The 12,818-nt window shown below is 41.9% G+C and overlaps 2 protein-coding genes and 1 long non-coding RNA gene across 4 annotated transcripts; 1 reads left to right on the plus strand and 2 right to left on the minus strand.

Moving 5' to 3' along the window:
• Positions 1 to 1,682: 1,682 nt before the first annotated feature.
• On the plus strand, positions 1,683 to 8,098 carry LOC144076263 (tubulin monoglycylase TTLL3-like). Of its 2 annotated transcripts, none has more exons than XM_077603948.1 (12): positions 1,683 to 1,862; positions 2,221 to 2,318; positions 2,422 to 2,596; positions 2,730 to 2,782; positions 3,311 to 3,439; positions 3,532 to 3,646; positions 3,705 to 3,836; positions 3,910 to 4,063; positions 5,164 to 5,312; positions 5,479 to 5,722; positions 6,354 to 6,789; positions 7,002 to 8,098. In XM_077603948.1, exons 1-12 carry the CDS (start codon positions 1,838 to 1,840, stop codon positions 7,761 to 7,763), a joined length of 2,472 nt encoding a protein of 823 aa, XP_077460074.1. In that variant the 5' UTR covers positions 1,683 to 1,837; the 3' UTR covers positions 7,764 to 8,098. The 2 variants fall into 2 exon arrangements, with proteins under 2 accessions (XP_077460074.1, XP_077460075.1); XM_077603949.1 differs by having other exon boundaries at positions 3,735 to 3,836.
• On the minus strand, positions 3,262 to 5,002 carry LOC144076264 (uncharacterized). The gene is made up of 3 exons (XR_013300775.1): positions 4,891 to 5,002; positions 3,957 to 4,037; positions 3,262 to 3,716 (listed from the first exon to the last, which is right to left on the minus strand). It is a non-coding gene; the product is annotated as an uncharacterized LOC144076264 (long non-coding RNA).
• Positions 8,099 to 8,766: 668 nt separating the features above from the next.
• LOC144076161 (class E basic helix-loop-helix protein 40-like) lies at positions 8,767 to 12,408 on the minus strand. The gene is made up of 5 exons (XM_077603804.1): positions 12,025 to 12,408; positions 11,878 to 11,941; positions 11,400 to 11,507; positions 11,042 to 11,165; positions 8,767 to 10,602 (listed from the first exon to the last, which is right to left on the minus strand). Exons 1-5 carry the CDS (start codon positions 12,087 to 12,089, stop codon positions 9,698 to 9,700), a joined length of 1,266 nt encoding a protein of 421 aa, XP_077459930.1. The 5' UTR covers positions 12,090 to 12,408; the 3' UTR covers positions 8,767 to 9,697.
• Positions 12,409 to 12,818: the final 410 nt, after the last annotated feature.

The raw sequence follows: 12,818 nt of genomic DNA on the forward strand, positions 1-12,818 counted from the left end.
AATCGAGACAACGGTTGTCTACGCGTCATAAAATTGATTTATACCACTCAACTATGTTTATTGTACATTGAATTATCTCATCGAGGATTTGTTAACGAACCTTTGGTGATTTTTGTGAAAATCTATATGCTCCCCTTACTTTTTAAAATTCTATGTATATAAAACATTTACCCAGTCTTATGTGGACTGCAGAAGTATTTCTGCAGGGTGAATCAGTGTGGCTCCTTTATCCATGTTTATTTCATTCATTCATTCATTTTCTGAATCGCTTATCCTCACAGGGGTAGGGGTGCTGGAGCCTATCCCAGCTGATATCAAGCATCAGGCAGGACACCCTGAATTGGTGGCGAGCCAATCGCAGGCCACAAGGAGACAAAGGACAACCATTCACGCTCACACTCCTACATAAGGGCAATTTAGAGTGTTCAATCAGACTACCTTGCATGTTTTGGGATGTGGGAGGAAACTGTAATACCTAAAGAAAACCCACACACGCCCGTGGAGAACATGAAAACTCCACACAGTGAGGACTAACCTGGGATCAAACTCTTGACCCCAGAACTGTGAGGCCGATGCGCTAACCACTCATCTGTCAGGCCGCCCTCATGTTTATCTTATTTTCTTTTCTTGGACTGCAATGTACATTCATGTCTTCTTACTTATTATAAACATTGCTAAAAAGCAAAATCGCTCGTCAAGCCTTTTAAGACCAAGTATACTGTAATTACTTTACTGTACTTTACTTTATTTGTGTTTCATGATGTACATTTTCTGAATATATTGGTAAGCAATATAATATTGTGGATAGAAAGAAGTTAAGCCATTCATGTTTGATTAATTACTTATTTTCAATATGGACTGGACGTCTTCTAGTCAATGGCACTGGGAGGTTAACAGTCATGGACAGTTTAATTAATACCTGCCAACGTTTTTTAAATGATCAAAAATAGTCCTTTAAAAGGTTAAAGTAGTTTCCAATACATATCTAATTTGAACCGACATTCAGCAAGATTAAATTGAGTCTCTTGACAAACAGACTGAAGGAACATAACAAGAATGGTCATCTTCCCATATGTTGACCTTTGTATACCATTTGTTTAATTAATTTATTTATTCATTTAAATTATTACCTGCTGTCAAAATAATCCATCTCAATAATAGTAATTTGAAGTACATATAGTTGACGATAACAGACATTGATGGTTTCGGCTGCCTCCAAGCGTAAACATCTAGAATTACACAAAAGAGGACATCACATTTCGCTCACGCGTATGGTTGACGGTGACGTAAAATATTTGGTTTAAAGACGTCGTAGGCGTTGTTAGACGATCAGACGGCATTATTATTATTTTAATCACAGGTGATGAGTTGACATTGAATCAGAAGATGACCAGGTATGCAGATGCCAAGTTTGCATATGTGTCCCTCATGTTTCACCGCCAGGGGACACTTTGGCTCGATGACACAAGATCCCATCCAGTGGATGCGAAATAGGTTCTCCTATTTTTCTTGATTTTCTCATTGCAGTGCTACTGACTTGAAACGTGCGTGATGTTGCATCTCGCTGTTTTTATAGTCACCATTGTGTGGCACAGTTGCCACAGTAACTTAAAACAGAGATGTGCGGTTGCTATGGTTACAGTCTGTGGGCGAAATGGAGGATGGGTGGTCGGATGGATGGATGGATGGATGGAAGGAAGCATTTATTTATGTTTTTATTGATTTGTCTAAAAGTATAATATAATTTTATGGTGAAGTACATCAGTAGACATTTAAAGATCATATGCTTTGAATTATTTTCTCTGATGGCTTCTTTTTAGAAACATTGCCTAGGAAAATGTACCGTTTCACCTCGAAATCAGGTACACTCGATTGTAATGACGCTTGTTAATTTTTTCTGATTGGTATACCATTTAGTTTAAGGAATCGGTTCTTGCTGAGTTTCTCTACCCTTCTTTTTGTGGCGAAAACAATTTATTGTCCGTGTTTACCGAATTGATAACGTATTGTCATGCATGAATGCACCCCATTTTACTACAATATGCTTCTATTTAGTTTGTCCCCATTTTAAAATCAGATTTGTAGACACGCTGCCTGTGCCTAAGTTAACCTATTTGCATGGGCTCTTCCCAGAACATATCAAATGAAATGTGTGACAATTTTGCATGTTTGTATCACACAAACTTTTTGTAAAACAATTCACTTGACCATTTGTTCCAGAAATGGCACCAGTAGAGGTTAAGGCACTTTGTAGTCTTCCGACGACCAAGGTGGAGAAGATCAGAGCAGCTAAGGCCTTGGTAGAGAAAGCTGTCAAGGTCATTACCAAGACAGCATGAATCCATGCTATTCGTTGCTGGCAACTTTTTGTTTATACTAACCACCACTGCTCCTGGTGTACTTTTCTCTGTTTGGTTTTAGATGCAAAAAGTATTTTCAGTGCAAGGGCATTATCCTGTAATCCGCGCTGGGTTACGTGCCAGAGGGTGGGTGGAACGTCATTTAACCAATGCAGGCTGCAGAGTATCTTCTCACCAGAGTGAAAAAGACAAGGATGATGACAAGACCGAAGCAGTTACCTTTAGTAGGAATAAAGGTCAGTTCAGAGATAGTTATTGGTTCATTAATGATTTTGTCTTTCAATATGTACATGTAAATACAAATGTTTCTTGACATTTTTTAATCAAATTGTAAAATCACTTTTCTCCACCTTATTTAACCATTATCAGAGAGGGGGGATACCGGAGAGGAAGACAGCACTGACCAAATGTACAATTTCATGGTATGAGCACATTTACATGGAACACCTAAAATGCTTCTTCCTGTTAAATATCTTTCACTTTAATGTTCCTTGTGTTATGTAATCAGAAGACTGCTAACATCCATGTACTAGTGATATACTTGTCTGCATAGATTAGTAATTCTTTTTGTATCTAAATTAGTGGCATTAAAAGTTTTGGCCCAGGTTACCTTGGCTGCAATTTTTTTATTGGCCACATATCATGTTGATATAATGAATTATAGTCTACATCAGAGAGTTACCAATACATTATTGACTTTCACTTAAATATTTGTCACATAATATGATACTGTTTCCATCTAATCCTTCAGTTATTTTTATAATGCCCTAATTGGAAAATATTTTTGGCATTGTTGAATGCTGATCCAATTTTTCATGTCTAACTGCAAACATGAAAATAAAAGCAATTTTGTAACCTACAAGGGCTGAGGAATACATGTAAACTAGCACATGTTATATTATTTGAATTGTGTAATATCAATCAGTGAGGAATGTTTCCCTTTTTTTTAGTCCCATCTTGTCCGACATGAGAAGACATATTTCTACTGGAGCGGGCGTTACGATTACGACCATTGTCGTACACTAACACCGAACCAAGTGACCAATCATTATGCAAAAACTGGATATTTTACCACCAAGGTATCAAAAAGAATACACATGGAGACATGATAGATGCATAACTTCTGGTAAAGGAGTAGCAGTGACAGTATTCTGTGTTGTTGCTGTTTGAGGTGGGTCTCTGTGTGAACCTACGTAACCTTAGGTGGTATGACACTGCTGATCCCGACGCCTTCTTCCCGAGATGTTACAGGCTCGTGGATCAGGATGAGAGACATGCTTTCATTGGTCTGCTTTACACTGCTGCCATACTGTCAGGCAAAACTAGAATTCACTTTGATACCAGGTATCTTGTGCTCTGTGTGGGGGGGAAAAGAGGACTTCAGGAGGACAGCGTGCTGCAGTCTGATAAAGCACGTGGTCGAGATGAGCAAGAAGACAAATGAACACACCAGAGATGAGAAAAAAGTCTCTTCGGGTAAAGATTAAATGCTAAAGTTAACACAGAATGTTGAACAGAATGAAAGAAATGTTTTTTTCTCTCCCCACAGTCAGTGCAGGGGTGATCAATACAGCCTTGCAGGGGTGTCAAGAGTACCTGAGTGTCTTAGAGCACAGTGACATCGATGTAGCGCTGGAAACGTTCCCAATTGTGGAGGAACATCAGTGGAATCAATTTCTGCAAATGTATTACATGGTAGTGCAGTGAGTACATTTTAATCCATCTTTGTGGGTAAATCTATTGACAGATATGCCGGGTGACCATCTATATCTATACATATATACACACTACGATATTTTTTAAGCAAAATATAGCTAATGGGTGGGTCAGTCGGTACACGGTCGATTGGTCGCCGCTCTTTTGGTCGCCCGGAAGGTTATTGATAATTACCATTCAAATCGTTGCTCAAATTCCCTAAATACAAACTGTGAATTATTATTTAGTCATACTTAATGCCCTATTAATTATTAGGCTAAAGAAAAGCTCCAAATTTCCCGGACTTTTATTGTTTTTTGTTGGAGAACTTGTTAAGACCCTGACGGACGTAGCTTCTTAAAGGGACAACGCATGTACATACAAACTCTTATACACTCACACGTCGGCTCAAGTAAACTGCTCATGGCCATTGTTGGCTTTTATTGATGCGTAGACCGTGTTGTTTTACCTTGTTTTGTCGCTGGTCTTTTGGTCGCCGGTCTTTTGGTCGCCTGTTGTCGCGGTCGGGGCGACCAAAAGACGGCGACCAAATGACTGGCGACCAATCGACTGCACACGGGTCAGTCGGCCAACTAGCACTTTAAGAGTCTGCAAGAAAACAAGTCAAGTACTCCAAGAAAATGACTCAAATCTACAGTTAGGATATAATTTTACAATTAAAATGCAGTCATCGGTGAACACAGCCTGAGTACTACAGGCATTTGAATCTCCGTTTGACATCAATCTGCGGAATTTCTTTTAAACACATCACAAAATGAAGATACAGCTGTCATGTTAGTCTGTGTGGGAGTGTGTACAACAGGGGTCTACAAACCGGTCCTGGATGACTGCTGGGGGCGTAGGTTTTTCTCCAAATTGATCCAGCAAAGAAAATGTAACAAATGAGGCTTATGTTAAAACAAGCAGCATCTGAGTGCAATCAACTCATTCCAATTTTAAGACATCTGATTGGTCCTTTTGTTCTGTTGGAATGAAACACTCCACCAGCTGTGGCCCTTTCTAGATTAGTTTGGAGACCTCTGGCATACAGTATGAAAATAATTGATAACAGCAAAATCTTGACACTGATCATTTTAATGGTGTGTAGTAACGGGGCATCGATCAAAAGTAGTGCTGATTTTGTGAGCCGTTGCCAAGCCATGTTGGTCCAAATGAAACAAGTTTGCCCTCAAATGGAGATAGATGGATTCAATAATATCTGGATTATCAAACCAGGAGCAATGTCAAGAGGAAGAGGTAAGATTTTTTTTTCTAACTTCCATATTCATTAGTAAACATGTCCTTTCTCCCCCCAATAAAAACATACACTATATTGGTATGTAAAATATGATGTGTGTTCATCAAGTACAGTAACTTTATCAGTTAATTAATCTCATGTGTTCTTGTACCTGACACCTTGCAGGTATTGTTTGTATGAATCGCTTGGAACAAATTTTAGCGCTAGTGGAGTCAGACACAACCATAGTAAACGAGAGCAAATGGGTGGTTCAGAAGTACCTGGAACAACCTCTGTTGGTTAAGGGAACCAAGTTCGACCTGCGTCAGTGGTTTCTTGTCACTGACTGGAACCCCCTGACTGTTTGGTTCTACAAAGAGTGCTATCTGAGGTTCTCCACTCAGCCATACTCTACTACAAGACTGGATAGGTCAGGCAAGGCACAAAAAATAAAATACCTTGATATTTTGTCGCTGTTCGTTGGGAACCACAAAAACGCCCTATGTCCACGTGATGGCAAAACATTTTGTTCACAAATTGATGGTTAAGGAAAAATAATGATCCATACAACTATTTTTTTTGAGTATCTGGTTACAAGATTGTATCCGATCTATTATTCAAGGATGTTTTCAGCACTGTCGTGCTATAAATGTTCGTTGTGTGGGAGTAGGTCTCTTTAGAAATCAATGGTTATGAAATAAGATCGTTTTATACAGTAGTACTTGTAAATAGAGCGTTTGTCAATGACGTATTAACAGGGCTCACTTTAAGACAAAATAATTCATTCATTCACCGTACATTCCCCGACAAATGTTTTTTCTTCCTTTGTTGATTTGCATTATGGCTTTTGAACTATTTGGGATTGGAAATATTATTTAATGTATCTTTTATTATGAGAATGATAGAGACAATTTGTTGCTATAGTTAATTTAGCAAAAAAAATGTTTTTTTTAAATGTAGATTTGTAGAAATTTGGGACTCGGGCTTTCTTCTAATTCTTGATGAATGTATGAAGAACTAAAGTTTAGTTTGAAATGAACACTAACCATTGTCCCACTCAGCGCCATCCACCTGTGCAACATGGCCATCCAAAAGCACCTCCAGCCGTCACGTGATCGCCACCCGGCCTTGCCCAGGGACAACATTTGGTCCAGCTCCGACTTGAAGGCATTTTTGCATCAGCAGGGCCGAGCGGCGCAGTGGGAGAGCGTGGTGGTCCCGGGTATGCAGCGGGCTTTGGTCCATGTCTTGCAGACAGTCCAAGACCAGGTGGAGCACCGCAAGGCCTCCTTTGAGTTGTATGGTGCCGATTTCATGTTGGGAAATGACCTGAAGCCTTGGCTTCTTGAAATCAACGCCAATCCCACCATGGCCTGCACCAGTGTTGTCACAGCTCGGCTCTGCCCCGCTGTTCAGATGGACACACTGAAAGTGGTCCTGGACAGACGAAAAAACCCCAACGCCTTTACTGGAGGCTTCTGTTTGATGTATAAACAGGTGACTCTTGCATTACACTGACAATGATAATACACAATGCATAAGATTTAGTAGAAATGCTCAATCTATTTAAATCAATATAAGACTTGTTGCAATAGAAAAACAATCTATAAGTGCCTACCAAACACCAAGGGTAAAATGAGCAATGTAACTAATGTTCTGGTTGTCAAGCATACTTTGTTTACATAATTTTGTGTTTTGCTTTCTCTCAGCCTAGAATTGAACCCTCACAGTTTATTGGGGTGAACCTGATGGTGGAAGGAAACCGTATCTTAAAACCGAACACTACAAAGTGCAAACCAAGGATTGTTACCTCAAAGCCTGCGCGTAGCCACTTTTCTTCCCATGGTGAGATGACTAGACATAGTGAGAAGATGACTAAACATAGTGAGAAGATGACTAAACATAGTGAGAAGATCCCTAAACATAGTGAGAAGGTCCCTAAACACAGTGAGAAGATCACTAAACATAATGAAAAGATGACTAAACATCAAGCAAAGCCACAGGAGAAGGTACATGAGCACAGACCATCTCCAGAAAAGAAGCAAGAGACACCTCCTCCAAGGAGGGAAGAAGAAATAACGGTGGTTCACAATGCCAGTGTGATGTCAGGAGAGGGTGATGTGAAGAAGAACCCTAAACCCAGGAGGAGAAGCCAGCGTATGGCTGGGAGTGGTGAAAGCAATGTAGCTCCAGTTACTCAAAGGAAAACCTCCTTTTCACGCACCCCAAAGTCTTGCAGTGTTTCACATGTCTGTAAAAGTTCAATTAAACCAAACCAGAGAGCGCATTTGTGGAGGTATGTCGTTCCTGGGACGGTTATTCCGAGACCCTTGCAGTGTCTTACTAGCATGCATCCATATAGTGTGCCACCAAGCTGTCGAAAACGTGCAAAGGAGACCTCTCAACAAGAGGCTAATTATAGATTCTACAAGCAGCGTTTCATGCAAAATTTGGTGCAATATATTAAGTGACAATGTACAGGAAGCTATTGTTTTCAAATCCTAGATTAAACCATTCCCTTCCTGTCTATTAAGTACACGTGCACCAGTAGTGCCAAACCTTTTCTGAGACACAAACCAGTGTCATGTCATTCACTGTATTTTTGGGCAACCATCAGAAAAACAACAAAAATCCCTCCATTCGCCTAAAATCATTTATTCCTACACTTATCACTGACAAGAAATTCCTAAATAGTGTGCTGTTGTTTTGACAGTTTTGTAATGCACAGGAATATGAGATGAAGTGAGCAGCCACCAAGTTTGCCACTTTGAGGACTGTTTGCCCACCCCAGATATATAACAAAAATATGTAACTGCTAAATATCTCCGCTAGGGAGTGCCATGATATAATATTTGAAACTAAATGATGGAAATTTATACAATGCTGAGGACTTCCGAGGAACCACAAGAGAAAAAAATGCATTCATTTTCCAAATCGCTTATCCTCACAAGGGTCGCATGTGGGCCGGACCATTTTAGATAGATTTTTTTTAAATAAATGGATTAAAAGAACTGGATTAAAAGACCTGAATATTCCGTTTTTTATAGATCTAAAACAATGTTTATTTTAGTTTTTTTAAATATATTTTTCGATTTTACAAAATTATTTTTGAACTAAAACAAAAAATGATTAAAAAATTACAATTATTGATTTACAAGGGGAAAATCAGGAAATGTAATATACATCTATACTCTTCATTTTAATTTGATCCTAAAACAGAAAGTCAGCACTCATGATTTACTTTCCTGGGCCACACAAAATGATGCAGCGGGCCAGATTTGGCCCCCGGGCCACCACTTTGCTACGTGTAACCCATGACAAGGATTCAGCCAGAAACTGAGGCACGTTTCCTGTTGCACTTCTATTAAGTGGCCACAGACGGTTTATCAGGACTAGATCTGGCCTGTGAATGCAGATACATAAGCGTCTCTGTGTAACATGAACAAGCTAAAAACATTACTGTTACAACAGTCAGACATTTTCCACAGGAAAAAAATACTTTATTACACTTAATATGAACATTATAGACAAAATATGTACAAACAGCAATCATCTTTCATGTAGGTCCCAAAATATAAAATCTCAAGTACCTCTCTCAATTAGAAAACTAGTCTTCTGGTAAAATGTTTACATTCACTTTTCTTCCCCTCAGTCACCACTGTCTGGCATTCATAAGAGTTACAGAGAATAAACATCTGAGAGTACTCAGCTTTTCACAAGTAAAAAGGCAACAGCAAGAACAAACGCCAGGTTTGACTTGAGCAAAAACATGTTGAGTATGCAGACAAGGTCCAGCACTGCTACAGTATGTACACACTCCGAGTTCGCCACACTTCACACACTCCTTCCTTCCTACTACCTCGCTTTGTGGACAAGAGTATGTGAACAGGTATCAAAAATAGAACTGTACAAGAAGTCTATTCACAATAATTACATTAAAATCCCGAGCGACGGTGAACGAATGACTTTGCATTCAGTAGGGTCGTCACTGTGTCAAGACTTTGAGCGATAATGGTGATGGTGACAGACAATAGGCAACAAACTTTGGGTGAAATCTTTTCAAATTTGGTGCGACAACTTTTAAGTACATAAAAAAAAAGTCATGTCTCAACCACAAAAGCTACAAGTGAAATGCGCCAGTGTTGTCAGCGTTTTTGTCAAACAGCAGCATCTGAAACATGTTTTTCTTTACATTCAATTGGGTGTGTGTGCACGTGTGTCTGTGTGCAGGGCAGGTCCATTTGCACTAAACATTCAGCCATTTGCAGCGTTTTTCCACCACTCTCTCGTCTTTTTCTTTGCCACATGAATTCCAGGATGAGGAACAAAGTAGAGAAAGGACGTGATGGAGTACAGGGCGGCTCAGTCATGTTTTTTTTCTCTCCTATTGTAACAACATCTTCTCTCAGTCTTTGGTTTCCAAGTTGATGGGGGGGACCTGCTTAAGTGCCTGTAGAAGGGCCGGGGAGTCCATGGGCGTCTGAGACATAGCCGGAGCTGGGGAGCCTCCCCTTGGAGACATGACCATCTGTGGTGGTCTCTCGCTGGCTGTGGCCGAGCTTCCCATGCCGGGGTACAGCATGGGCATGGCTCCTGGGTACCAGCATTTCTCCAGCATAGGCAGGTAGGTGGCGGCAGAAGGGGGGATGAGGTAGAAGGGCATGCAGAGGGGATGCGGAGGTGGCGGCGGATGGTTGGGGGACACGCTCATGTAGCTGCCGTAACCACTGGAGGAGGAGGCTGAGGATTCGCCACCCGAGAGCATTTCGTCTTCGGACGACTCCGCCCGGGCTCGTTTGTGCCTCGGTTCGTCGTCCTCCCGCTTGACGTTGGCGTTCTGCCGTTCGGTCGCGCTCCGTTTCAGCAACTTGCCCTCCTGGCCGTAGTATTCGGGGTGCCTCTGCCGGGCGGCGCATTCGTTCTTCTCCAGCTCTCCTCCGTAGCCGCTGTCGGTGTCAGTGTCACTGCCGCTTTGCTCGCCACTGTGTGGAGCGTGCGCCCGTTGGATGACCGGCACCCTCCCGTAGCCCTCGCTGGGTTTAGGGGGTAAACAGGCCGGTGTCTCCTTGTGGGTTTGGTGCTGGGTATATTTGGGGATTTCTTCAGGCGTGGGGCTGAGGGGAGTGCAGGGTCGCTTTGGACTTTGGAGGACATCAGCGGCTAACTTGTGAAGGTGGTTGATGATGTGGGATGGGGCAAAGTCGCCGTCGCTCTCACGACTGGCGAGATACTGAAGAATCTCCTTGGCGCACATGTGGAAACCAGAGCGGAACATCTCCTCTTTCTTCTCTTGGTTCACAATAGGTTGTTCTATAAATACAACAATACGCTGTTTAATGTTGTCCTAATGGACATTTATTTACTGAGATTTGACATGACATTTACTGAGTGAATGGGCCTTATGGATACCACTTGCGACAAGTTTAATCTCATGGTTAGTGAAAAAAAAAAAATCACAATATAATTTTTAAACTGGAAAATGCTACAGTGGCTTAAAGTTTTATTCCATAGTTATATTTATTTTTTATCTTAGAAATCCTTAGAACAACAATTTGCAAATTCCCCTAGAAATTCTATTCTCTGATGGATCTATCTCCACATTTAGTGGTTAGCCAATATATCAAATTTAGACAAAGCAATCAATATACTCATGCAATCATTTTTAAAATGATGTGTCGGTTTGTTCTTGTCAGAGTCTATGTTGAAAAACTTTCATAAAAAATGATTGACATGCGTGCAGCTTATTTACCAATATGCATGCCACTCTGCAGGGCAAGGATCTTCTGCTGCTGCTGCTCCAGTAGAGTACTGAGGGTCTTCACATGCTTGAGTGTGAGCTCCAAAACCACAGCCTTTTCCAAATGTCCCAAAGTCTGCAGAGGACACCAAAATTGTCAGAATTTTTTTCTTCCAAAATTACACGACGTGTTCCCACTGTCTAAGGCAGAAACGATGCCAATTCCTTGGTCAGATATAACAAAATCATGTGGCACGAATGCACACGCGCGCGCCCAATCAATGTAATTGAAGCGCAGAACCACTAGATGGCGTGTCAACAGAATGAATGCGGCTACTCGGAAGAATGAGTATATAAAAAAAATACTTACAGTGAGTTTCAGGTGCTCCGGCAACAAATCTTTTAACTGAGCGATGCACTCATTTATCCGATCACGTCTCTTTTTCTCAATGAGTCTATGAGGCAACTTGTAGGTCTCCTGGCAAGAGAAAACGTCACAAAGTCAGCACGGCTTGATTTCCCCCATCCAGGAGCAGTTATGTCATCCCAAGAATTAGGCCAAGCCTCTATTACACTACAATACAGGACGGCTGTCTTCCAGCCCCGTTTCTCCCACGCCCTTCCAACGCGATCTTTTTTTAACCCATAGGCTGCCATGAACGGCGCCCGACGTCCAATCCATTCAAACCGGACGGGTTTGCAGCTATCATCTTTTGCGGGGTCAATGGCACTAAAACACGAGTCATGCCGATCATCCCAGTTCAACCGAATTGGACGTTTATCGTTGTCAATCGCAAGTACTATTGCCTTAAAATAAATTTCCCAATAATAATTTGAAATAATCATACCTTGCTCTCCTCTCCTCTCTTCATTCCTCGCCTGGGTTTATACGCGTACATAGGGAAATCCATTCTGCAGGAAAAATATTAATTATATATATACGTCCTTCACGTCACAAGTCCATTTGATGGTGGGGGTTGGGGGGGTTAACTCACCCGTGCATGTCTGTTAAATCAGCCTTGGCCAAGGGAGGAGGTTGTCCGCTTGGGATTCGCTCCATATTGTTCTTCAAATGTTTTTTTTTCTTTTTCTCCGCCCGGACAAATTTGAAGGAAAAAGTTTGCAGCAAGTTCGCGCTTTAAAAACAGCCCGCAGGGTCTCTCATTCAAAGGTGATGCGACGTTGCCCCCCCCTAAAGATGTCTCGGCGGGTCTTCCACGTCGGTCGTGCGGGTAAAAGAAGGAGTTGGGGCTGAGGCAGCCACGAAAGAAATAAACTCCGTCCGCTTGTCCGCTCAGCCTGACCCAGCTCTGTCACATGAGGCTCACGTGTCAAGCGGCGCTGTCTTCTCGGCGCGAGCCCCGCCCACTCGCCCCAGACGAGACGCCTCAGTGAGCGGTAGGCTCTGACGTCAATCGAGTGGGCGGGGCCAGGCCGATCCCGTGTACCACCATGCTGAAGCGTAAAGAAAGAAAGCAGGGAGAAAAACCACGACCAAAAAAACGTGCGAACCCTATTGTGACGGATTTGGACACGAGGGGTAAACGTGGAGACGGTAGCCACGTAAAAACACCCACTCACTTCAAAATACACCCCCCTCCCCCCATTTTTTTTACATTGCCTGCCATTGACAGCACCAGACGTCCATTCAATACAACCTGGGAGGCATGACTAGAAATGCTCCCCAATGCTCCACTGGCAGCCCTCCCAGTCCAAATGGATTGGACGTCTATCACCGTCAATAAGTAAAATCCTAAAGATTTAGGATAAATGATGGGCCACTCGTTCC

The sequence above is a fragment of the Stigmatopora argus genome, chromosome 6 (genome assembly GCF_051989625.1).
Source record: "Stigmatopora argus isolate UIUO_Sarg chromosome 6, RoL_Sarg_1.0, whole genome shotgun sequence".
NCBI classification, from domain to species: domain Eukaryota; kingdom Metazoa; phylum Chordata; class Actinopteri; order Syngnathiformes; family Syngnathidae; genus Stigmatopora; species Stigmatopora argus.